This window comes from Callorhinus ursinus, unplaced genomic scaffold, assembly GCF_003265705.2.
Source record: "Callorhinus ursinus isolate GAN/ISIS: 27379988/994484 unplaced genomic scaffold, GSC_fseal_2.0 scaffold28, whole genome shotgun sequence".
Classification (NCBI taxonomy): domain Eukaryota; kingdom Metazoa; phylum Chordata; class Mammalia; order Carnivora; family Otariidae; genus Callorhinus; species Callorhinus ursinus.
Window position 1 is genome coordinate 21,217,712 of NW_027397090.1, and position 27,652 is coordinate 21,245,363.

At 39.9% G+C, this 27,652-nt stretch overlaps 2 protein-coding genes across 4 annotated transcripts in view; one reads left to right on the forward strand and one right to left on the reverse strand.

Moving 5' to 3' along the window:
- The window catches only part of CENPP (centromere protein P), a 229,887-nt gene that overhangs the window by 111,172 nt on the left and 91,063 nt on the right, over window positions 1-27,652 (reverse strand). The gene's annotated exons all lie outside the window — the stretch shown is intronic.
- Window positions 17,292-26,928, forward strand: OMD (osteomodulin). Its single transcript, XM_025891754.2, has 3 exons — window positions 17,292-17,542; window positions 22,840-23,793; window positions 24,790-26,928. The coding sequence occupies exons 2-3, from the start codon at window positions 22,854-22,856 to the stop codon at window positions 25,116-25,118; spliced, it is 1,269 nt and encodes a 422-aa protein (XP_025747539.1). The 5' UTR covers window positions 17,292-17,542; window positions 22,840-22,853; the 3' UTR covers window positions 25,119-26,928.

A 27,652-nucleotide genomic window follows, 5' to 3' on the forward strand; every position in this document is an offset into this window, starting at 1 on the left:
TGAGCTGTTCTTTCTCTTGCAGAAGGTCTCTGCCCTCAAAACGACGGGAGCACCTGCACCCCCACTCCCACAGTGCGACACCAACGTCTGCAGACACTGCCAATGTGGGGGGTACAAGTGGGGAGGGTGGAGTCTCGTGGCAGCTGGTTGAGAACAATGCTTTACAGGAAATTTACTTAATTTCTAAAATCTGACCCAAGTTTGGAAACTTGGAGCAAAACAGTTACTTTTGTTTTGTAAAACTATAGGGACAAGATCAAAGTGTGATTAATATAATAGAAGGTGGATTGCCTGAGTGGCTCAGTTGGTTGAGCATCCCAACTCCTGATCTCAGCTCAGGTTTTGATCTCAGGGTTGTGAATTCAAGCCCTGCATTGGGCCCCATGCTGGGTGTGGAGCCTAATTTAAAAAACAAAACAAATAAAATAAAGAATAAAAGTTAACCACCAGTAGTGATGACAGAATGAGCCCAGGGATGCAGAGCTTTGAGTCAGAAGGACAAAACCAGAAATCCAGTTCCGTTTATAGTCCTGGGAAGTCACAATCTCTTTGAGTATGCCTCCTCAACTACAAAGGGTAGTGATGACAATACTCATCAGCCATGAGGATTGAATGACAAAATGTATGTGAATTTTCACAGAATGAGAATAATACTAAAATTTGTATGGTACCACAGAAGACTCTGAATAGCCAAAGCAATCTTGAGATAGAACAAAGCTGGAGGTACCACAATCCTAGATTTCAAGGTACCCCACAAAGCTATACCAATCAAACAGTATGGTACTGGCACAAAAATAGACTCATAGATCCATGGAACAAAATACGAGCCCAGAAATAAAGTCATGCTTGTATGATTAATTACCATACAACAAAGGAGACACGAATATGCAGTGGGGAAAAGACAGTCTCTTCAATAAATGGTGCTGGGAAAACAGGACAGCTACATGCAAAAGAATGAAACTGGGCCACTTTCTTACAGCACACACAAAAACAAAGTAAAAATGGATTAAAAACCTAAATCTGAGACCGGAAACTGTAAAATTCCTGAAAGAAAATATAGGCAGTAATATCTTGAATATCGGCCATAGCAACATATTTATAGATTTTTCTCCTGAGGCAAGGGAAACAAAAGCAAAAAAAAAACAAACTATTGGGACTACATCAAAATAAAAAACTCTGCACACCAAAGGAAGCCACCAAAAAAAAAAAAAAAAAAAAAAAAAAAGGCAATCTACTGAATGGGAGGAGATATTTGCAAATGACATATCTGATAAGGGTTAGTATCCAAAATATATAAAGAACTAATACAACTCAACACCCAAAAAGCAAACCATCCTATTAAAAAATGGGCAGAGGACCTGAAGAGATATTTTTACATAAAGATGCCAACAGACACACGAAAATACGTTCAACATCACTCACCAGGGAAAAGCAAATCTAAATCATAACGAGATATCACCTCACACCTGTCTGAATGGCTAAAATCATGCAGATAAGAAATAATAAGTGTTGATGAGGATGTGGAGAAAAAGAAACCTAATTCTACTGTTGGTGGGAATGTAAATTCATGTGGCCAATGTGGAAACAGTATGGAGGTGCCTCAAATTGAAAGCCGAAGTACCACATGATCCAATAATTCCTCTACTGGGTATTTACCCAAAGAAAATGAAAACACTAATTTGTAAAGATATATGCACCCCTCTGTTTACTGCAGCATTACTTACAATAGCCACGATATGGAAGCCACCCACATGTCACTAGATGAGTGGATAAAGAAGATGTGGTGTATATAAACAATGGAGTGTTATCCATAAAAAAGAATGAAATTGTACAGTTAGTGACAACATGAACAGACCTTGAGGGTATTATGCTAAGTAAAATAAGTCAGAGAAAGACAAATACCCTATGATTTCACTCATATGTGGAATTTATGAAACACATGAACAGATAGCTTTAAATACAAAGAATGAATTGGTGGCTGCCCGAGGGGAGGTGGATGGATCAATTGGTAATAGGTAAAGGGGATTAAGAGGTACAGAGTTCCAATTATAATGTAAGTCAGTCACGGGGATGAAAAGTACAGCACAGGGAATATAGTCAACGATACTGCAACAAAGTGCGCAGATGGTGACTACACTTACTGAGGTGAGCACTGAGTAATGTACAGACCTGTCAAATCACTATGTTGTACATCTGAAATTAAAAGAACACTGTGGTCAACTATACTTCAATTAAAAAAACAAAGTATGTGAAACTGCTTTGTAAACCGTCAAGGTTCATAAAATATGAGTAACTATTATACTGGAAAATTACTGACTAATGAGACAAATTAAAGATTATGAAGCCATTAACATGAAGAGAGTATATTACAATGATAATCACTTCAAAATTAAAATATTCTAAAGTTCCAATAGTTTCAGTAATTCATTTTGCTGTATCATAAAAATAAAACTGTGATATCCTACCACTTATAAGAACATTCAGTAAAAGTCAAATGTTCACTAAAATTGTTAAGAATCCAGGTCTTAAAATTAATAGTTCAATCATAAGGTTAACAAAGAGATCAGTCTATTATCTCAGTAGTAGAGTTAAAGTAGCTAAGTTTATCTTTTTCTAAAAAGACAAAACAAAGTATTTTTAAATGCTGGAAATGATTCCTGAAATCGCTGCAGTTAATTTCCTGTTGTTAATGTTGTTTTTCATCCCACAGCTGTTAACCATTTTTGGTTATAAGTTTACAAAACACAAATCACTAATAAAAATCATAAACAACCAAACTGAATTGAAAGTTTTCTGCCACAAACCCATTCTATGGTAAATGTAAAATATTACTCACTTGAAATCCACTGAAGTTTGGAAATAAATCACGACACCTTACTGGGCTTATTAAGGACTTCAAGACAGAAAAAAAATCTCAAAGACCATCCATCCATATTTTCTCCCAAATACTATAATAAAAATGATCACGGAATTCATGGAAAAAACATACTTTTTGAAAATCACTTGAAGTCACTAAAACTAAAGTTTATTTTTTAAAGATTTATTTATTTGAGAGAGAGAGTGAGAGTTTGAGTGGAAGAGGCAGAGAGAATCTCAAGCAGACTCTGTGCCAAGTGCAGAGCCCAATGTGGGTCTCGATCTCATGCCCCTGCGATCTGGACCTGAGCTGAAACCAAGAGTCAGACGCTTAACCGACTGCGCCACCCAGGGGCCCCTAAAAGTTTTGTGTGGTTTTTTTTTTTTTTAATCAATTGTGCTCCTCTTTAAACTACTGCATTCTTTTTCTTTCCTTCATAACTCCATCTTTTTTTGAAAGAACTGCCTTCCTTCTGTCCTCATCACCTCTATGCTCACACAGTCCTTAACCTATTGCACCTGACTTACCAATTCTGTTTTCCCCAAATCATACTGTGTGAATAAGCCTGAACAACACTTTCACCTGCACTCACTCACGTAACCCTCATAGTACTGTACTACGTACGAGGCAGGTACCTGTACCTGTTTTTCAGGTGTTGAAACAGGAAAACAAGTTTAAATAACCGTACCAGATCCAGGACTCAACCCTCACCTTTACTCATGATGATACACTTGCTTGGTCAGTGCTCATCCCTACAAAACTCTGTATGGCGCTTACTTCCAGAGAGTCTTTGCTACTTGGCTTCCAGAGACACCATCTTTCAGGCTGCTCTTTAGTGACTACTGTCCCCCAATATTCTTTTGGCCTCTTTTCTCTGTCCCCAGTACAGTCTTGTCCATTTCTACGCATTCAGCCATAACCTTTAAGGGAAGGCCTGTGAAGCCCACTTCTCAATGTGGGCCTCACTCGGGAGTAACTAACTCTTAAAAGCACACACAAACATCTGGAGCTTTAACACTCACTCAAAATCAATCCTAAACAATTTCTTCAGACTGTCACCATCCCTGTTGGCCTTTTCTTTCCCAGTTGTTCAGGTGTATTCTGCCCTCTCACAACTCTGTAAGTCCTGCCGCCCTGACACACCCTCTCCTTGTCATTCTCACTATGTCACAACTGCTTTATTTCCTAGTTGGAATATCAAAATCAGTTCCTGGCCTCATTTTGCCAATCCAACTCTAATATGATCAATCAAACAGACCCACATGCTAGCTGGATTAATTACAGTTAGTCCCCGAATGGAAAGCCTGAATTACAGAAATTTTTTTTTTTTTTTTGACAAGAGAGAGACACAGCAAGAGAGGGAACACAAGCAGGGGGCGTGGGAGAGGGAGAAGCAGGCTTCCCGCCGAGCAGGGAGCCCGATGCGGGGCTCGATCCCAGGACCCTGGGACCATGACCTGAGCCGAAGGCAGATACTTAACGACTGAGCCACCCAGGTGCCCTGCCCTTTTCTTTTATTAGAAACTTCTTAACCTACGTTTCAAGACTGTCCATGATCTCCATTTGAAAATAATGATTTAAAAAATTTTAATTCCCACAACTAACATACAGTGTTCTATTAGTTTCAGGTGTTTAATATAGTGATTCAACAATTCTATATATTATCAGGGCTCATCACAATAAATGTACTCTTAACCCCTGTCACCTGCTCAAATAATGATTTTTGAGCTTTTTATTTCATGCTTATACCTTTTTATGCCCCATCCCCAGGATAACTATTGTTTCTCACATATACTCCATACTTTCTGGCTTCTCTGTACTTGTGATGCCATCCTTTGCATCCACCAAAATCAAACGCGACCTCAAACATCAGTGTCAAAAGTCACTCCCCCAGCAACACTTCCTGGATTCAGAGCAGATGTGGCTTCTCCACCCCACCCAAATCTTCCCAGTACTTTGTGCCTCTCTTTTGCACTAATCACAGTCTAACTTAGCTCAGCTGTTTATTCCTTGATCTCTTCCCACATTGTCCAGAGGGCTTTAGCCATCCTGGGTGCAAGTGTTGCTTCCCTGTCTGTGCCCAACCCTCACCAAAGGCTAGCACACTGCCTTGGCTCAATACATGTTTCTGAATTAAATCACTGAGGGGAAAGAAAGAACTTTTATCCTTACCATAGGACACGATGATGCATTTTTATCCTGCACATCTTCCTTCCTGGTGGTTGACCATCCCTCCAGCTCTGCTGCAGACGGTGTGCTCTACGATAGTCAGAGGGCAGATCCCCTAGGGCACTCAGTGTTATGGTGGGGATTCAGGACAGTTCCTATCACAGGATCTGGGCAGCTTCGAAACAGACCCTCCTTCCCAATCAGCTCTGATGAGCGCTGAAGCAAGATGTGCATTCCCAGCAGTGAACATGGAGATAAAGAGAACTGCTTTAAAATGAACCCTTCCATACACAGAGGAAGAGCTTAAAGAGGGGCCAAAAAGGCAGAAAACAGGGACAAATCAGGGCAAGGGGCAAAAGCAATGTGCCATTCCCAGTGTTCCATGCAGGGCACAATCAGTCATGTGAAGTCCTGATATTAAGACTTGCATTTTGAGTCCTTTTGTTACGGAAAATACAACAGCAGCAAAAGTAGACAAAACAATATAATGAATTTCCATGTACTTCTCAGTTTCAAAACTTATCAACTCATAGCCAATCCTATTCATTTATATTCCCATGTTATTTTAATAACAGCTTTATTGAGAAATTTAAAGAACACAGTTCAGGTTTTTAATCTTTTTTTTTTAAGATTTATTTATTTATTTAGAGAGAGAAACCAAGTGAGTGCATGTGAGCCAGGGGAGAGGCAGAGAGAGAGAGAGAGAATCTCAAGCAGACTCCCTGCTGAGCATGGAGCCCCATGCTGGGCTCAATCCTACAACCATGAGATCAAGACCTGAGCCCTGATCAAGAGTTGGACGCTTAACTGACTGAGCCACCCGGGCGCCCCAGTTCGGTGGTTTTTAGTGTATTCAGGGTAAGCATCATCACCACAATCAATTTCAGAGTATTTCATCACTCCAAAAAGAAACCCTTTACCCGCTGAAGGTTATGCTCCACCTTAGGTAACTGCAAATCCACGTTCTGTCTCTATGAGTTTTCCTATTCTGGATGCTTGATATAAATGGAATCATTAAATATGCGGTGTTTTGTGTCTGGTTTCTTCCATTCAGCATGTTTTCAAGGTCCATCCATGCTGCAGCTGTGTCTAGACTACATTCCTGTTTATCACTGAGTAACATTCCACTCTCTGGATGGCCCACATTCACTGATCCACTCATCAGGTGGTGGACATACAGTTTCCTTTCCTTGGCTCTTATGAATAATACTGCTATAAATACTTGCATATTATAAGGTTTCTGTAGACATCAGTCTTCACTTTTCTTGGGTACATACTTAGAAGTGTAATTGGCAGGTCAAATGGCAACTTTGTGATGAACTTTTTGGGCACTGTGGACTACTTTCCACAGTGGCTGTACCATTTTACATTCCTATCAGCAACACACACACACACACACACACACACACACACACACACACGTTGCAATTTCTTCACACCCTCACCAATAGTTACTGTCTTTCCGTTGATTTTTGTTGTAGTGCATCCTCTCATTTGCAGCCACGCTAGAGACTGATGCGGTAATTCACTGTGGTTTTGATTTGCATTTTCCTGATGACTGGTCATGTCAAACACCTCTTCTGGTGTTCAGTGACCATTTGTTATCTTCTTTGGAGAAATGTCTGTTCAGATCCTTGCCCCATTTTTAAATTGGTTGTTGCTGTTATTCTCCATCTATTCCAGACACAAGTCCTTTATCAGATACAGAACCTGCAAAATTTTTCTCCCATTTTGTAGGTTGTTGTTCCACCTTCTTGATAGTATCTTTTGGCACAGGAAAAAAAATTTTAATTTTGGTTTTGATTAAATTTCTTTTGTTTCTTCTGCTTTTGGTGTCACAACTGAGAAACTGTTGTCTAATCCAAGGTCATAAAAACGTACATCTATGTTTTCTCCTAATATTCAGAAGTCTTTGCTCTTACACTTAGGTCTGTGTTCCATTTTGAGTTAATTTTTGCATGTGGCATGATGCGGATCAGGATGCAAACCATGCTCATTACCCCAGAGGCTCTTCCACACCCTTCCTAGTCCACACTCCCACTTCCCCCAGCAAACATCATTAACTCGCTCCAATCAGAACTTTGCCACCAGCAGCACAGCCCTCTTAAATTTTTTTTTTATAAATTTTCTTAATAACTGTTAACCCTAACAACTGATTTACATAAGTTATGGCAGTTCTGCTTCCTGGGTCCATAAACCCTCTCACCCATATGTCTAATCATTTCAATACTTTGAAGAAACCAAAGTATTCTTCTCACCTAAAGGTAATTGCAGCAATATTATATAATTCCACAGAAAACGCGGAGGATGTCGGACTACTAAGTCTCAAAGGTGACTCCAAGAATTCTCAGATGGTATTAAAGAAAGGGGTTGGCTATGAAGTGGTAACCCCCAAATAACAGAAAGACAAAGATAAGGTGGCATATAGAACACGGGGAACCTTGGATCTAGAAGCAGCCTCATTAAATTTCTAGGATGAGTGAATTGCGTCCCCAGAGGGAAGAGGTGACTTCACATCTGTGACTCATGAGAAGCCTCTGGGGTTGGTTAGCACCTGTCTGTGACCCTAAAGCTACAGGCGTTCTACTGACTGTGCATTCTAAGACCACTCTACTTCCCCACATATCTTAAAAGATACATATTTCTAAATATTTCCCCCCAAAATGAGCCCATTAAATTTATTAGACAGATTACCTAATTTTCGCCATGGGAGGGCAGTCTTATTCTAATATGCCATAGAAGTCTGAAAATAAAGACAAGAAAGCTAGACATATTTTATTATTTTTTTAAGATTTATTTATTTATTTATTAGAGAGAGAGAGGGGCAGAGCACAATCAAGGGGGGAACGGCAGAGGCAGAGGGAGAAGCAGGCTCCCCGCCAAGCAAGGAGCCTGATGTGGGGCTGGATCCCAGGACCCTGCGATCATGACTTGAGCCAAGGGCAGATGCTTAACCCACTGAGTAACCCAGATGTCCCAGCTAGACATATTTTAAAATAATCTTAAACACTACTTTCACATTTTAAAAAGGTGAACAATGACACTTATCTAGAAGCAGAAATTGTCATACATGATCTGACTAATAAAAAATATACTTAGGAAAACAAAGGAATGGCATATTTGAAAAATGGGACAAGCAGCATTATGCTTTGTATACTTATAAAATATCTAAGTATCCTCACTAGACTATAAAACCTTACAAGAAAAAAATAGCCTCTAGCACTTACTTAGTCCATACTATATGGCAACAACAAAGTAAGCATTTAACAAAAAAATTTTTTTAAGATTTTATTTATTTATTTGACAGAGAGAGTGAGAGAGCACAAAGAAGGGGGAGCAGAAGGAGAGGAAGAAGGAGGCTCCCCGCCAAGCAGGGAGCCCGATGTGGGGCTCGATCCCAAGGACCCTGGGACCATGACCTGAGCCGAAGGCAGATGCTTAACCCTCTGAGCCACCCAGGTGCCCCCAAAGTAAGCATTTTAAGTGCAATGTTCCAATACCAAGCACTTAATCATGTTAACTTATTATGGTACACATGCACACACCAATCCCCAAAATCATAGAGAAATGCAAAGGGCTTGCAACAACGAAAATGATTTGGGGAAAACAAAGTTGGAGGATGTATACTACCTATTGGCACAACATAATGTAAAGCTGCTGTTAACCAGGAAGGCAACAATGGGACTTTGAGAATCTAGAAACTGAGAATTTAGTATTGAGAATCTAGAAACAGACCTGTACATTCATGGTTAATTGATTTTTGACAAAGAAACCCAGGTAACTCAATGGGGAAATAATCATCTTCTCAACACATTATCCTGAGAGAGTTGAATATTCACATGCAGAAAACTGAACTCAGACCTTAACCTCACAACGCATACAAAAACTAACTCAAAATAGATCATGGACCTAAATGTAAGAGATGAAACTACAAACCTCTATAAGAACATAATAAATCTTTAACCGCTTACTCAGCCAATTAATTCTTTAACTTGACACCAAAAGCCATAAAACAACAATAAAAGAAAAAGATAATTTGGGCTTTCCAAAAATAATGTGTGTCAAAAGATACTATTAAGAAAATGAAAACTTGGGGCACCTAGGTGGCTCAGTCGCTAAGCGTCTGCCTTCGCTCAGGTCATGATCCCAGAGTCCTGGGATCAAGCCCCGCATCGGGCTCCCTGCTCAGCTGGAAGCCCGCTTCTCCCTCTCCCACTCTCCCTGCTTGTGTTCCCTCTCTCGCTGTGTCTCTCTCTGTCAAATAAATAAATAAAATCTTTAAAAAAAAAAAAAAAAAGAAAGAAAATGAAAACTTGGGCGCCTGGGTGGCTCAGTCGTTAAGCGTCTGCCTTCAGCTCAGGTCATGATCCCAGGGTCCTGGGATTGAGCCCAGCACCGAGCTCCCTGCTCAGTGGGAAGCCTGCATCTCCCTCTCCCACTACCCCTGCCTCTGTTCCTGCTCTCGCTATCTCTCTCTCTGTCAAATAAATAAATAAAATCTTAAAAAAAAAAAGAAAAGAAAAGAAAGAAAGAAAATGAAAACTTGTGGGGCGCCTGGGTAGCTCAATTGGTTGAGCGTCCGCCTTTGGCTCAGGTCATGATCAGCAGGGAGTCTGCTTCCCCTTCTGCTTGTGCGCGTGTTCTCTCTCAAATAAATAAATAAATAAAATCTTTGAAAAAATGTTTAAAAAAAAGAAAATGAAAACTTGTGTCATGGATGGGAAGAAAAAAGATTGTAAGCCATATATCTGATAAAAGGATTTCTATTCAGAATGTATAAAGAACCCTTACACTCATAATAAGACAAACCACCTAATTAAAAACAGGCAAGGGATGCCGGGCTGGCTCAGTTGGTGGAGCATGTAACCCTTGATCTCGGGGTTATAAGCCCCACATTTGATGTAGAGATAAAAATAAAATCATACAAAAAATAAAACAGGCAAAATTTTATATACAGGTTTAATTTAATTATCAAAATTCCAGCAAGGCTTTTTGTAGATATAGACAAGATTATTGCCAAACTTATGTGGAAAGGCAGAGGCACCAGAATAGCCCAAACAATTCTGAAACAAAGGGAGGAATCATCCTCACTGATTTCAAGGGGGCACCAAATGCTGAGGAGGGTGTAGAAAAAGTGGGTCTCTCATTCTTCATGAGTGGGAATTTAAAATGGTATAGTCACTTTGAAAAGTAGTTCAGCAGATTGTTTCAAACTAAACGTGTGCTTACCAGAAGACCTAGCAATTACACTCCTAGGCATTTACCCCAGAGAGATGTAGACATGTTCACATAAAAACCTGTGTGTGACTGTTCATAGCAACTTTATCAGGAATAGCTCCAACCGGGAGCAGCCCAGATGGACTTCAGCAGATGAGTGGTTACACAGGCTGGGACCAGCCTTATTACTCGGTAATAAAAAGGAATGAACTATTGGCATACAACCTGATCAACAACCTGGATGGATCTCCAGAGAGTTATGCTGAGTGAAAAAAAGTCAATTCCAAAAGGTTACATATTCTATTATTCCAGTTATATAATATTCTTGAAATGACAAAATTATAGAAACAGATTAGCAGTTGCCAGGAGCTAGGGATGGGAGGGAGAAAAACAAAGAGATTCTGTGGCTATAAAAGGATAACATGTGGAATCCCTGCAAGGATGTAAATGTTCTCTCTTCACCTGTTTCACCCTCAATATCCTGGGTATGATAATGTACCACAGTTTTGCAAGATGTTATCATTAGAAGAAACCAGGGCATAGCATACATGAGATCTCTTTGTACTATTTCTTACAAATGTGTCTATCATTACCTCAAAGTAACATTTTTAACGAAAAAAAATCAATCAAGAAGTACTGACTATAATTGAATGCAAGGTATTGGATAAATCAACACCAGGGACCACATTAAGGATGGTTTTATAAAATAACCAGATAGTTCACAGACAGCTCACGGGGAAAGAATGGAATGTCCAGGGGCGCCTGGGTGGCTCAGTTTGGTTAAGCATCTGCCTTTGGCTCAGGTCGAGATCCCAGGGTCCTGAGATTGAGCCCGGCATCAGGCTCCCTGCTCCGCGGGAAGCCTGTTCTCCTTCTCCCACTGCCCCTGCTTGTGTTCCCTCTCTCGCTGTGTCTCTTCCTGTCAAAAAAATTAAATAAAATCTTAAAAAAAAAAAAGAATGGACTGTCCAGAAATGATCTATCAGCAGTGGGAACGGTAGCCTTTTACACTGGACAGGGAAGGCGGCTGTTCAATGAATGCCACTGGGACATGGGCAGAGCTGCCTGCAAAACAGGAGGTAACACTGTACAAGATCTATAAATTCTGACAAATCAGAGATTTAAATGCAAACACTAAAAACAACAAAGAAAACATAGTGGTCCTAGAAGAAACTGTGGAAACCAATGGGAGAATTTTCTGACAATGCAGAAGTGCGGAAGGTGGTTCTAACTCTGACATAAGAAGTCGGAGGGCCTTAAGTAGAAATACAATAAGCTCAACAACATAAAGTCTTATGGCAAAACTTATGAACAAAGACAAATACAAATGACAAACTGGAAAATAACACCTTTGAGTCATAGCTCAGAGGCCTAATTTCCCTTATAAAGAAATCCTGAAACTCAAAATCAGAGAAGCCACAACACAATAGAAAAAAAAGTAAAAGATATAGATAGCTCCAGAAAAAGAAGCAAACATAGCTGTGAAATCTAATAGATATTCAAACAGACTCACAGTAAGAGTCATTTAACCTCCTCCATCACCAAAGATAAAACCTTAATACACTACACCAAGGAGGATTTTACACAGGCCCCTGGTACTCTGTGGAGAGCAGTTAATTACACACATGCATGCCCAGCCTGCAGATCACTCAAATATATTTACACACATGTACAATGACATATAAAAGGTTATTAAAAGTGGGCGCCTGGGCGGCTCCGTTGGTTAAGCGATTGCCTTCGGCTCAGGTCATGATCCTAGAGTCCTAGGATCGAGTCCTACATTGGGCTCCCTGCTCAGCGGGGAGTCTGCTTCTCCCTCTGACCCTCCTCCCTCTCATGCTCTCTCTCATTCTCTCTCTCTCAAATAAATAAATAAAATCTTTTTTAAAAAAAGGTTAATAACTGCATCAATGTTTGTATTAGGAAAAGATTAGAAACATGAAAATTTCATGTAAGAATTCTTTTTAAAAATAATTTTTAAATATATATATTTGCTAAATATACACGTAGGTGCATAAAATATCTCTGGAAAGATTCACAAGAAAATGCCAACACTGTATTCTACCAAAGGTCTCAACAGCAGTCAATGTGTCCCCTGGAGTCAGACAACGTGGCAGCCTTTAGCAGTGGCCGCTGGGATGCGAACCAGGTGTTCGGCGACAGAAGCTGCAGGAATAATTTTTGTGGTGTACCACTGTGACATAAGAAATATACATTTGATGTCTGCCCCCAGTTCCTGACAGAGAGCTCCGAAATCACTTGGAATTTCCTGGGTGATAGGCATATCTTTTGTTCTAAGGAGGTGACTCTGGGTGGGCTCCCTGATGGTTTGTGGATGAGGGCTGGTCATGAGAAAGACCTGCCATGATCAGAAGCTTTGAACTTTCAGCCCCGCACCCCCATCCTCTGAGAAAGGAGAGGGGCTAGAAATTGGGCTAATCATCCATCACACCTACGTGAGGAAGCCTAAACAAAAATCCCTAAGGTACAGGGTTCAGAGAGATTCCAGGTTGGCAGGCACATGCATGAGTAGGGAGCAAAGCATACCGTAATTCCAAGGGGACAGAAGCTCCTGGGCTCAGGGCCCCTCCAGACCTCCTAGCATGTATCCCCTCATCTGGCTTTATACCCATACCCTTTACCATGTGCTTTATTAAATAATAAACCAATAAACATAAGCGTTTGAGTTCTGTTAGCCATTACAGAAAATTATCTAACCTGAAGACCTACTACTTGTGACTGGCATCCAAAGTGGGGACAGTATTGTGGGAATGAGCCCTTAAGCTGTGAAATGTGATGTTAACTCTGGGTAGACAATGTCAGAATTGAGTTGAACTGTAGGACATTCAGCTGGTGTCTTCATGAAGGAACAGGAAGGAGCAGGGCAACTTGAGGCCAGAAAGCAGCCCAGAAACACAAATCAGCTGGTCCAGGAACAGGCAAGAGGTAGGCCTTCGGAGTTTCCCCAAACGAGAAGGTCATGTCTGGAATTTATTTTTATTTTTTTTTTTGAATTAATTAAGTGCTACATTTATTCATTTATTTATTTATTAAGATCTATGCTCAACATGGGGCTTGAAATCACGATCCAGAGATCAAGGTCACATGCTTTACCAACTTTGCTAGGCAGGTGCCCCTATGTTTGGAATTTATATTTTTTAAGATTTATGTATTTATTTTAGGGGGAGAGAAAGGGTGGACGGGAGGGGGCAGAGGGAGAAGGAGAGAGAGAGAATCCTCAGGCCAACGCCCCACTGAGTGCGGAGCCCCACGCAGTGCTCAATCCCAGGACCTCAGATCATGATCTGATCACGATCTGGAAACCAAGAGTTGAATGCCTAACCGACTGAGCCACGTAGGCGCCCCTGTTTGGAATTTATTTTAAAATATGAGGCAACACTAGAGGATTTTAAGCAGAGGCACGGTACAATTAGATTTATTTTAATACATAATAAGATGAAAACTGGATTGGAGAAGGAGATGTGTGAACAAGACACCACTGCAACATCTGAGGGAGACATGTCAGTTACTGACCAAGAGACACAGACACACCAAAAAGACGCTCCTGTGCTAGATCACAAAGGACTCAGGAACAGATCCAATTTGAAAGTAAGGGACAGAAGGTGATTTAGATCAGTGGTTCTCAAGTTTTCATGGCACCTTGTAGACCTGTTAAAAATGTAAGTTGTTGGGCCTGCGCTCAGAGCTTCTGGTCCTGAAGGTCTAAAGTATAGAGATGATGCCACCTGAATTTTAAATTAGCAATTCACACACTGATAGATCTCCTGCCACATTTTGGGATGCACTCATTTAAACAACTCCCAACCTTCTGGCTTATGTCAGACAGTGGGTGAAGTTGGGACAGGGACACCATTTATGGGAAAAGAGAACAATGTGGGAAATGGAAGCCGTGAGGGGCACAGGAACAAAGATGGACTCTGTTGGGCACGTGCTATGTCTAGAGTTTGGGCTACTTCTGTAGGGTTGCCTGAATGGTCTTTCTGATGGAAGCAGTTCATCAGCTAAACGTCAAGTGTGCCTCCTAAACGTGATTTGATGTAGAATGCTTTGAGGCTTCCAAGCACGTCAGAAGCCTATGTTGACAGTGACCCCGGCCCTGGCTGCCTCTCTGAGGGTACCCTCCCCCTGCCCAGATCACTCAGCCCCAGCCATACTGTCTTTTTCCTTTTGATACCATTGTGGCTTGCTCCCTCACTATATTCAGGTCTCTGCTAAACTATCTAAAATAGTAATTTCCTTTCTTAAAAATTTATTAAATAGATTTAATCTTTTAGAGCAGTTTTTAGGTCCACAGTAAAACTGAGAAGGTACATCGATTTCCCATTTCTTTCTTAGCAACTCTGGTGCTGCAAGGTACTCCAGGCTCATCTTGTATGTTCGTGCCTCAGTCCTGGAATCAGCCATTTCTTCAAGGAGCCTGGTTTCCTTTATGGCAGAAGGTGACAGAAGCCAAGAACTGGGGGCACCTGGGTGGCTCAGTCGGTTAAGCATCCGACTCTTGATTTCGGCTCAGGTCATGATCTCGGGGTCATGGGATTGAGTGAGTCCTGTGCTCAGCTCTGAGTCTGCTTGAGATTCTCTTTCCGTCTCCCTCTGCTCCTGCCCCCGGCACGCACACACACACTCTCTCTCAAATAAATACATAAAATCTTAAAAAAGAAGCAGCAGCAGCCAAGATCTGGGTGCTGGGTATTTGCTCTATGCCCTCCCAGCCGACTGAGCCAGGAGACAGGTGTGGGTACACCGGCCCATGCACACACACATCTACAGACATTTCTAGATGGAGCCACCTGTGCTGTGTTAAGCTGAACATGGGTTCATACTGATGTCTCCAGCTCTGGCCCGTCGCCATGTGCGTCATTCCGGCTGTCTCCCCTTGCTTATCTGTAACCTCCCTGCAGCGGTGAGACACCTGGCTCCCCCACCCGCCACCCAGCTGTGTCACCGCTCTGTGGGAGCGCGGGTGCGCAGGAGGGTCAGAACTGCTGACCTGTGCCCGTGCTCACTCATTTTGATCCCCCCTACCTTGCTTCATTCTTCTCCACTGCATTCTGAACCACTTCATATGTTTATTTTCTGTTTTGTTTTCCTGTTCCATGACAATAAAAACTTGTGTTGCTGAGTCTCCAGCACTTAAAACTGCCTTGAACAAATCAGGTGCTAAAAAATATTAGCTGAATGAGTATAAAGAAAAAATCCCTGATTACCACAATTAGGCAGATCTCAGTCTGGCCTTTCTCCACCGACACTATTCAGTTATGAAGGTACTGTATCTACTTCAATCAAATTATCACCATAGAATAGAATTTATTAGACTTTCCATCAATTCAATGGACTTCTCTCTTTGACTGCTGCAATTATACCCACCGAACTGAAACACTGAACTATCACAGTCACTTACAGCTTCTACTTTTCCTATAAGGTCTGATGTGAACCAACACTCCTCTTACTACCCCACCTCCCAACCTAAACCTCCTGGACACCGTCCACCTCTTTCAAATTTCCTAGACACGAGTGACTCTAGGTGCTCTAGCTATATTGATAAATATTCTTTCCACATGTGTTAGGAACATGAACAACATAATCACGATCACAAGTTCAAATCACAGTGTTAAATGAAGAATTATATGAAAATTAAGCTTTTGATTTCAAGTTTATCTTCCATAAGAACTCTGAGGGCACATAAAACTAAATTCTTGGAAAAATTACACAGATTTGCTCTCTCTTCCTTAGTATGGAAGCCTGAGGTTCAAGAACAAAGACTAATAGGAAACATATGGAAAAGATCAGCAACAAGATGAAATCTTGGCCCAAATACAGTCTGCCATGTTTCACATACCAGTGTCTCAAATAATAGACGAGATTTTTACAGTACTGCCAACCATCACTTGAAACACAGCACGTTTTTAAAAAACCTGAAGTATAACAAAATAAACCCTGTGATTTCCTTGTAAAAATCTAATGGTAAACACTATCTGAGGACACAAAAACAAATTCTGGGATTCACTTTACCTTATTAGTTTGTACAAACTTTAAAAGAGTCTTCCAAAGCATGAACTAAAAGTTCACTGCCAAGAAATACAAGTTAACTCTCTTTTTAAAATAAAAAAACACGCTAGGAAAAAAATGTAGCATTTAAGCAGTTAACCACTATTCCTCAGGAGAAACAACTCAGTGAAGAGATTTTCTACATCTACAAAATAAAGGAAACAGAAGTTCCTAATGCCATTTTAGTCAATACTATAAAGTTATTTTTTGTACTAACCTAAAGAGGCAAATCAGAGATCTACCTTCCGAGTGCAAGATACTAAATTATATCACCAGATTAATTTTTTTCAGAGGTTTATAGCAGGCATTCTAGTGCCTCTATTTGGGAGGAAGGGGAGAACAGTGAAAGCGAACAGAAAAGAAGGTATAATTCTTTGTGTGGAAAGGTTATATATTCAATCTGTGTCACTAATGACAAGTCCCTTCGTTTAAAAAGTAAACTAGAGGGGCGCCTGGGTGGCTCAGTCGGTGAGGAACTGCCTTCAGCTCAAGTCAGGATCTTGGGGTCCCAGGATCCAGCCCTGTGTAGTTGGGCTCCTTGCTTCCCTGCTCAGAGGGGGAGCGTGCTTCTCCCTCTCCCTCTGCCCCTCCCCCTGCTCGTGCTCTCTCTCTCTCAAATCAATAAAATCTTAAAAAAGAAAAAAAAAAGGTAAACTAGATGTGCAAGCTGTATTTCTAATCTTGGTTGCTCGTCTTCAATAAAGGAAAGCCCTGGTGTGAACGTGAGGTTTCAGACAAGGGACATTTCAAGACCACTCTTGAATTCCACCTTAAATTGCTGAGACACTGAGCTCCAAGTTACAGGCGACCTTAATTTGGAGAATTCTTTGGTATGAAAATGAAAATAAAAACAGTAATCAGTACATGCTGTTTCATTTAGTTCTGTTTGCCTTTCATATTAGAGGAAATTCTTGCCACACCTCAAACCAAAATTAAGGGGAAAAGAAAGGGAAGTAAGCCACATAAATCTGACCAACAGCACAAGCATCTCAATTTGAATCCACAAAGTTTTGGATAATGAAAAGAAATACATAATTTTAATTCAACCCAAGTGTTTTCCAAGCAGATTATATTTGCTTAAATTGCTACAGTAATTCAAGGACAGCCTTGTCTGGACACACAGTTACTGTGGATTTTTAAGAGACTCAGTTAAAGAATTTAGGAATATCTGAATCAGTTTACAGGATTTGCAAATTCATCAACCCCTGAAAACTAAAGCAAACTCAACAGGTATGATGATAAAATAATTTTCAATTTTTTTAAGAAACTGTTCCTACTGTTAAAACCTTTTAAGTATATTTGATTTGTTTAACATTAAAATAGATCATAAAAGCACAATATTTGGAGGCAATATCTGATAAAAGCTACATTAAAATTTGATTAGTAAAAATATTCAGAGAAAGCAGTAATATAGTGATTTTAATTTCCTAATTTAAGATTTACCCAATAAAAAATCTTTGTTTAGATTTCTTTTCAATTCAGAATGAAAGATTCTTACGTTAATGGCATCACTTTGTCTCCTCTCTCACTCTCAACTTTAAATGACAAAAAGTGCCAAATGCCTGTGAGCCATACATCTGGGCAGGGTGACAGATTCTGCTTGTAGGGAAGAAGGATATTTGTACCGATTTCACTAGAAATTTTCTTAAAATTTCTCTGTCGACCAAATCCCTGATAGTAACATGTTTTTGCTTTCATTTGCCTCTTTCTGAAAGGGAAGATGTGAGTTCTCTATCTGGTACTAAAGGAAACAGTTTCTTGGGTTCCAGTTAACTAAGATTTAAATGTATTATGGCTAAAAATAATTTTTGAAACTTTCATATTTTTAATAGTAAAAGAGTGTTACTTCCTTAGGCCCTGGGTGTAAGATAGGGATGTACACTACTTTACTTTATTTACAGAGTTAAATTTAAAACTGCTTCGGAAAGAAATCTGAGTCCATATACTAATACTCTGGTTTCTTATATCCGAGTTTCTATGGCATATCCATAATATAATTGAGTCTTTAAAATAATAAAATGCAATGAGGCTTTCCAATTATTTTAAACTTTCCAGAACAAAGTTCGCTCTCATTTTAGTTAGAACTTCCTTATGAAGGCTCAAGTGCTTATTCCCAACTAAGAGAAATGTTACAACATAGAAACATTTAGAGCTATAAGATGAAAAATTCACATTAATGGATATTTTTAAAAATCAGTAACATATATTTTCCTTTGCTTTAAAGATTCCTGTTCACATCTGTTATTTTTCTATCACTCTGTAATGGTAATAGTGTGCTGTGATGGGGGACACCACTAGGAGAGAACAGCCATGTCGTCTGTGACTGTGTCCATTTAAAGAAACCACTGCGGCAAAATAACGCCTAGAAATAATCAGCATTAGAAGCGACAAGCATTGATGACAGGATGTACTCTGTCGTTTATTAATCCAATCACTCATTCAACAAACGTTTGAGCGCCTACACGCTGTGCATTGTACGGACTCTGCCAGAAATCAGGTCAGGAAGTGGGAGGACTGACAGTGAGCGTACTGTTTTGCTAGGAGCTACCCTATAGAGAATGAGGCATACACTGCGGACCATGAAAGGCAGAAGTAATAAAAATGTGCTTTGCAAATGGCTGGGAAGAAATCAGTTGAATGGAAAGTTTGGATAAGAAGAAGAGGTCATTACAACAGGGAAACTCACCAGGGGTGAAGCTGGAGACTGACGAATAGGAAACAATGGGCCTGGGGATGGACACAGGGTTGATTTCAGACCAGAAAACTGGACTTAGTCAAAGGAAGTGGGATCAGGCTGGGCGGCAGAGCCAAGGTCCTCAGGGGATGATTCACAGAGAAACTGTCCTTAGGAAAAGCCTGTCTTCATAGGTGGCCAGAAGACCAAAAGCGGCCAACACTAAAGAATCCCTTTATTTTCAGGGAGACTCCCATAATGAGGTCTCGATCCCAAGTCAAAGGGATGCACTTAAGTGCAGGATCAAAAGTATCACCCAGGTCTCCTTTTCCCCCAATAATTTCTCATAATTGTTGAATAGAGTCATGACTTTCATTCTCAAATGTAAGGTTACTAATCGATTATTGCTACTGTTCTTAATACAAGGATGAAATTCAGAGCTCTGATAAGCAATGCTCATTTCAGAGTTCATCTGTGTAACAGTCAGCTTCTGAGACTCTCTCCATGTCTAACCACCCCCCCACCCCCGCAGCTGTAGGTCTCCATCCTTCTGCTTCTACGCATGCCTTTGTGAGACATAGCAACCTTATAGTGGAACCCCGTGGTGCAGTGAGACTGAAGTGAAGTAGGACATGTAGTTTAAAAAGTTAATATGCTCCACTATAATGGTACCATAAATACTACAGATTTAACACATAAAATATTATCAACTAGTGAGTAAAATGTATAGGATGTTTTATACCCATTCCTGCTAATCTCCCAAGATCTGGACCAAATGATACTACAAAGACTTCCCTGTCTGCCCCAAGCAGGGTTAAGCCACTGAACCCACGGCACTGGGGTCCCGGTGGTAAACCTTATTTGTCTGAGAATATGGTTTGCCATGTTGGGTCTCTCCCATACTGACAGAGTATAAAGATAAAAAGGGCAGAGGGTCTGGGGCCTGTGCAAATAAGTGACAATAGTGATGGGCTGTGGGGTCCAGGACACTGAGAGGAACTGAGTGCACTGGGAGGTACAAATGAAGGGCAGTGAAAAGCAAAGACCCACTCTTTACAGAGAGGACCACATCTTCACATCTTCATCTCTGTGTTCCCCACCAAATACAGTACCTCACCCCCAGAAGTAACTGCAGTCCATTAACTGAAATAACCAAACTAACTACTTGTAAGGTAGCTGACTAGCCATGTTCACACACAACGTCTAGTACAGTTCACTAAGGCAGCAGACCCAATGAGAGCTTCCCGGCATGCTGGGTTAGCCAGTACTGAAGGTTACTGTCCTTTGGGGTGAGACCACACTCCCTCCAGGATTTTCTCCTACTTCACCCACGACCAATGCAGTGCGAAGATCATGGCTCAACTACCTTAATGAATTAAAGTAGGTGCAGGAGTGCAGATTCCACAGGTCAGAATTCAGGACCTCTAGATTCTGGTCCAGATTAGCTGTGACAGTCTTATTTTGCTCCTTCAACAGCTAACCACGAACTCCCAAACACCCTACTCTCTGTTGCTTACATGTGTTGCTCATCTCTTCTATCTGGAAATCTTCCCAGTCCCCCTCTATGAGAGCCCTAATACTCCTTCAAAGCCTAGTTCAAATGTCACATCCTCCATGAATCTCACGGATACTAAAGGAACAATGCATGTAGTCTACTTAGATTTGTATAAGAAAACTATGAGTTTCAAAATCACAGGTTGTTTTAAAAGATCAAACCGTTGCTATTTTGATATATTCTGTCGGTAGGGATGAGATTAAATGTAACAAAACATATATATGAGTCAATCATCGTTTTGTTTGATCCTATCTTCTTGGTCAAAAAAAAAAAAAGGGCAGCAGCAGCATGGTCATCATCCCAACTGGTGGGGAATAAGGCTTCAGAGGCTTGTCTAAAAGCAAGGGAAAGGAATGCAGTAAGGACATGTCCTTGAGCAGCAATGAGTGGTCATGAATTTAAAGTGAGACCAGCTGGCGTGGTCTGTTTTCTCTTAGTCTGCTGTGTGAGTCAGGCTGCATGTAGACAGACAACTGAAGGAACAGGGTTGGAGTTTACTGATAGAGTATAAAGATAAAAAGGGCAAGAGGGTCTGGGGCCTGTGCAAATAAGTGACAATAGTGATGGGCTGTGGGGTCCGGGCCACTGAGAGGAACTGAGTGCACTGGGAGGTACAAATGGGGGGCAGTGAAAACACAGTGGGATCCACATATTTAGGTCCCAGTGAAACTGAGGAATTACTACAGTTGGAGCTACTATGTAGATTAAGTTATAAACACAGGTTAGGGTGTGAAAGAGCTGCACGCTGGTAACGACAAGGCCCATGCTCTGGGCGCACGGGAGGGAAGAAAAGATCCAAGGGTCCCTGACTCTACTCAAATATCGATTCCAAATCCCACATTAACACATAATTACATTCTACACATTTTTTAGTTTCTGACAAGAAAATAAACAAGAATCTAAGATGTTAGGCTCTAGGGCAGACTTTCTCAAATGGGGTCTGTCATAGACAATGATTTAGATAAATATTTTTTCACTTATCCCAATGATGAAAAATAGCTGGTACTACTCTAATGGCTAATGGAATAGAGATCAGTCAGTTCAAGACACACAAGGACATGTTACATTAATTCTCATGAAACCCTGAATCAGAGAGGTAGAGAAAAATAGCCTCAGAATCAAAGAGGTATGATTCTTTTTTTTTTCCCCCTTTTAACCTTTACCTAAATAACAAACTTATTCCATCTGGATCACTTTCTAATCTGCAAAGAACTTTTACATGCATATCTCCCGTGACTGTCACAACCACCAGCTGAGGTAAGCAGGCAAGCAATTACATTTCTCATTTTCTTGATGAGGCAAGAGGCAGACATGGTAAGTGGTTTGACCATCCTAAGTGACAGGTGGGAAGTCACGGTCTTCAGGCTCCTCATCCAGTACACCATCCACCACTCACAACTCCAAGTGAATGGTCTTCCTCAAGCTGAGTGCCCCCTCTTTAAATCGTACCCCTTACACACCCTCCTACCCCCTGTACTGTGCCTGTCTTTCTGATTCTCCACCAGACCTCATCTCCTGAGAGACAAGACAATACGTTCTCAGTATCTGTTTTTCTAGGACTTAACTCAAAAATATTAATGTAAAGAAAGAAAAATGTATAGAATAACCTATTAGAAGCTAAAAGTTTGTAGACAGTAAATATTGTGTGTATTTGGAATTTGAGGCAGTTATTCAAGTGGAGTCAGAGACAAAATAATTGGATTCCGGAAACGGTTTCATTGGGGAAAATCTGAAGTCATGGTTAGGCTTGGACAGAAACACTAAGAAGAAAGATGATTGCTATTTTTAATATCTCAAGCTCTTACATAAAAGGGAATGTTTCATGCTTTTCCAAGGGCAGAAAAGAGCATCGACAAACAGAAGCTGCAGTGGGAAAATGTGTGTTAATATTAACTAGGACCAAGAATGTCTCCTCTCATAGGTAATGACCATCACTGAAGGGACCAAATAGTTAGTGGAACACTCAGCATTTTTAGTGGAGGGAGTACCCAGCTTTGGGGTTGAGAGAGGTCAAGTTATCACTGTAAATCTATAGTAAGCAAGACAAACTAGGATTCTCTTCAAAGATGGGTATATAGTCTGGTTCAATGCAAAACGTGACTTTTTTTTTTAATACCATCTTATTGGCACTTAAACATTAATTTTGGTTTGAGCATTGCCCATTTATTCTGGACATTCTTTTATATATTTCAATACAGATATAGATATTATGCATTTTAAGTAACTGTTAATTACAGAAAAATTACTCTAGGATTTACTCACTTCTCCCACAATATATTTGCTTCCTCCTTGTAATAGGACAAAAAAAGAACATGGGCTTTTTAAGTCCAGCATGTGTCCTTTTCCTCTTTTTTGGAGTCAAAGTATATTGCCAATATGAAAATTATCAATGGGATGAAGATTATGATCAAGACCCAGATGATGTCTACCAACCAGAATTCCAATTTCATCCAAATGAGGACTTTCAAGTTCCTTTTCATCAGCATGTGTTAGGCTGTGCCACTGAATGCTTCTGTCCACCCAACTTTCCATCATCAATGTACTGTGAAAATCGAAAACTCAAGACTATCCCGCGTGTCCCAGCACACATACAGCAGGTCTACCTTCAATTCAATGAAATTGAGGCTGTGACTGCAGATTCATTCATCAATGCAACTCATCTTAAGGAAATCAACCTCAGCCACAACAAAATTACAACTCAAAAGATTGATCATGGTGTGTTTGCTAAATTGTCAAATCTACTACAACTTCACCTGCAGCATAACAATCTAGAAGAATTTCCATTTCCTCTCCCTAAGTCTTTGGAAAGACTTCTTCTTGGCTACAATGAGATCTCCAGGTTGCAGACGAATGCCATGGATGGGCTAGTAAACTTGACAATGCTTGATCTCTGTTATAATCATCTTGAGGATTCCATGTTACAAGAAAAGATACTTGCCAAAATGGAAAAATTAATGCAGCTCAACCTATGTAATAACAGATTAGAATCAATGCCTCCTGGTCTGCCTTCTTCGCTTATGTACCTGTCTTTAGAAAATAATTCAATTTCTTCTATACCAGAAAATTACTTCAATGAACTTCCCAAACTTCAGGCTCTACGAATGTCACACAACAAACTACAAGACATCCCATATAACATTTTTAATCTTTCCAACCTTATAGAGCTCAATGTTGGACACAACAAACTGAAGCAAGCATTCTATATTCCAAGAAATTTACAACACCTATACTTAGAAAATAATGAAATTGAAAGTACGTAAAATTTCATTATCTTTTTTAAAGACCAAAAGAATAGTATGTTGACCTTTTAAAATGTTTTTGAAGATTTTTATTTATTTGAGAGAGAGAGACAGCGAGAGTGAGCATGAGTGAGGAGGAGAGAGAGAGAAGCAGACTCCCCGCCAAGCAGAGAGCCCAATGCAGGACTCAATCTGAGGACCCTGGGATCATGACCTGAGCCCAGACTGAGCCACCCAGGTGCCCTATGCTGACCTTTTAAAGAATCAATCTTTGAAAAAAATCTATGCTTTACATAAAAATAGTTGATTTGAAGTAGCTAGGGAAATGGTCAAAGCTGGCCTCAGGAAGGTGTGCTATAAAGTTTTATTTTCTTTCTTTTTTTGTTTTTAGATTTTATTTATTTGACACAGAGAGAGAGTGAGCACAAGCAGGGGAAGCAGGAGAGCTTAACTGTCTGAGCCACCCAGGCATCCAAGTTTATAGCCTTTTCTTTCTTTTTTTTTTAAGTTTTATAGTCTTTTCTAATAAATGTTATCACCTTGAACATTGACAAGTAGTACTGCAGAGTATATGAAAAAGTAGGAGTATCCTGAGCAGTTGGGACTATAGGTGATTTTTACTTTTTTCTTTTTGAGATTTCTACCAAGAATTTATTATGTAACAAACAGATAGCCAACAAAGCCATCATGTTTTCTTTATTTTAATTCCAGTATAGTTAGCACATAGTGCTGTGTGAGTCCCAGGTGGACAATACAGTGACTCAGCACTCCCACACATCACCCGGTGCTCATCAGGACAGGTGCGCTCTGAAAGCCATCATTTACTTTGAACATATAACTCATCTGTAGTTTCATTTTCTTCAATTTATTATTTGATTACTGTAAAAACCAATTAAACCTAATTCTACCTATAAGTACTTTAATAAGATGTATCTCATATTTTAATAAAATCCAATGTAGGATTCTAGATGTAATGCAGCAGGATTAATCTTTAATTTGTATTTTTCAGATATCAATGTTACAGTGATGTGTCCATCTGTTGACCCACTGCATTACCACCACTTAACGTACATTCGTATGGACCAAAATAAGTTAAAAGAGCCAATAAGCTCATATGTTTCCCTCTGCTTCCCTCATATACACACTATTTATTATGGTGAGCAAAGAAGCACTAATGGTCAAACAATACAACTGAAGACCCAAGTTTTCAGGAGATTTCAGGATGATGCTGATAGTGAAGAACATGATGATCACCAAGAAAGTCCAGAACAAGAAGCAACAGAAGAAAATACTGACCCTCACTACTATGGAAGTCAAGAATGGCAAGAAACAATATAGGTATACATTTACGATTTTATACAATATTATTATTCAATATTAATTTAATTAAACACGGAAGGCTAACAGTAATGTATCTAGAATCATGTATAAGATCAGACTGAATTTAAATTGTTAACATTTGCATCATTACATAGGATTCAAACTTACTTAAAATGATATGTCTTTAGAAATATAAATTAGAATAACAAGTGGGAATGAAAAACTAAACTTTAAACATAAAGTATTATCAAGCTGAGGAAAAAAGCAAGTATGCCATTGCTAGTGATATTAACTGTTCTAAGAGTGATGAAAGCAGCAGCGCTAGAAGCCAAGAACTAGAGGAGGTCAGGGCTGAGATGCCCAGGCTTACGTTCCTGTAACGCGCAGCCATTCACTTAGGAGTCAATTACTTTCTTTGACCTGATCTCCAGAAAAGCTTTCACACTTGTATGTGAAATCTTATCACCATGACATCCACCTCCCATCCACCATCCCCACCTACCACTGAGAGCAACAGAGGATGCTTCTGATTTTCAAAAGAGGTCATTCTGCTAAGGATCCAAGACTTGTAGTTTCATGAAATCAGTAGGTCTTTGTATTTCTTTCAGAGCACCAAAACAACAAAATCTAAAACCTGTATTTGGGTAATTAAAAACCACCAAATTGTCTCATCACAATCCATATTTTAGCAGATTTCAGCAATTGTTCAAAACAATTTTAACTGAGATAAATGTTTTTATAGTAAACTCACTAGGGAAAGTTTTTTGTTGTTGTAGTTACATAGAGATTTGCTAATAAATAACTGCTTTGCTCACAAGGTTAATTTAGCACACAACAATATACCAGCTTTATTAAAACACTTCCATTTTCCTAGCACAATATAGTAGAAACATATGTGTACCAGCCAGTATTTATTTAATTAGTGCTAAAGCTGAATAGAGTTCCTTTATAATTTGGACAAGCTTTGATATCTTCTTTAAAACCTTAGATGCACCTATTATTTAATCTATCATTTTGAAGTATTTTAAGTATGCCTTGTAATGAAGGTGATGGAAGTTCTGTGATGAGCTCTCCTGACTTACCAGCTGACATTCACAGAGCTCCTCAGATGAGGAAGAGAGACGGGGCGACCTACACAGGGAACCCAAACAATAAACATTAACAATGTGGACTACAGGCCAGGACCAGACAAGTAAAACTTTACCGTAAGAGTTTTCAACTGGTGAGTCTTTATTTTGCTGGAGATAAAGTGTAAAATGAAGCCCCTAATGCTCTTTAGTTCTTTGAGTAAGTTATTAGCATTAGCAGAAACAAAACACCTACCTGACCCCAAGGACAAGCTCAGCAATTCAGAATGAACACAAACAACACTCCATTCATTCATTTAATTAACATTCATCATGGCATTTGGTGTGTAGGGCTTAGCAATAAGGGCAAGAAACAGAATGTACGCGCATCCTTGGCATCTCAAGTTACAAGGGTGAGGGTAGCAGAGCAAAACGCTAGTAATGTGGACAAAGCACACTTTCAACAGAGGTTAAAGAAAAAAAAAGGAAGGGAGGGAGAAAACTTAAGGACCACCTCCCCCTTTATTGAAATTCTTAAAAATAGGCTTATAAATTTAAATATTATGAGCTAATACTGGAAAATACTACGTGTATTTCAAGAGATAAATAAGATACAACTATCTCTAACCCAAAACAATTTAAAATCTAATGAGAAGCCATCAGGGAAACACCAATGAAAACCCTAATAAGAGACCCTTTCACACTCACTGGGATGGCTAGAACCAAAAAGACAGACACGGAACAGATGTTATTAGCAAGGAGGCAGCTGGTGGGATGTCCAATGGTGAAGCTGTTTTGGAAAGCAGTCTGGCAGTTCAAAATTTAGGGCCACTTATGATGCAGCAATTCCACTCCTAGATACATACTCAAGAGAACTAAACACATATGTTCACACAGAAACATGTAAACAAATGTTCAGAGCAGCACTATCCATTAGGAGCCAAAAAGTGGAAAGCACCCAAATGTCCATCAGCTGATGAATGGATAATTAAAATGTGGTATACATACACAACGGAATATTATTCAGCCAAGAGAAGAAATGAAGTACTGATATGTCATGCTACCAAAATAGATGAACCAGGAAAACATCTCACGAGGTGAAAACTCAGTCACAGAAGACTGCGCATAGTATGACTCCATTTAAATGAAATGCTCAGAACACACAAATCTATAAAGAGAGAAAGATTCCTGGTTGCCTGGGGCTGCGGGAGGGGAAGAGAGGGAAAGTGGGGAGTGACTTAATGAGCAGAGGGTCTGTTTTTGAGGGAATAAAAATGTTCTAAAACTGATTGTGGTGACGGCTGTACAAATCTAAAAATACTAAAAATTATTGAGTCGTAGATTTTAAAATGGTGAACTGTATGAGGTGTGAATTGTCTCAATAAAGCTGTTAATAAAAAACTTAACGAAGAAAATAAGATCAACTCATTCTAACACAAGGAAGAAAGAAACACAATGCTAACATGGCAGTAACTATGAAAAGAC

What these genes read in the sequence shown, in the direction of transcription:
- OMD (XM_025891754.2), top strand. Translation starts at nt 22,854, where the DNA reads ATGGGCTTTTTAAGTCCAGCATGTGTCCTTTTCCTCTTTTTTGGAGTC. An exon ending in AGAAAATAATGAAATTGAAA is followed by an intron (nt 23,794 to 24,789) that starts GTACGTAAAATT and finishes TGTATTTTTCAG; the next exon opens with ATATCAATGTTACAGTGATG.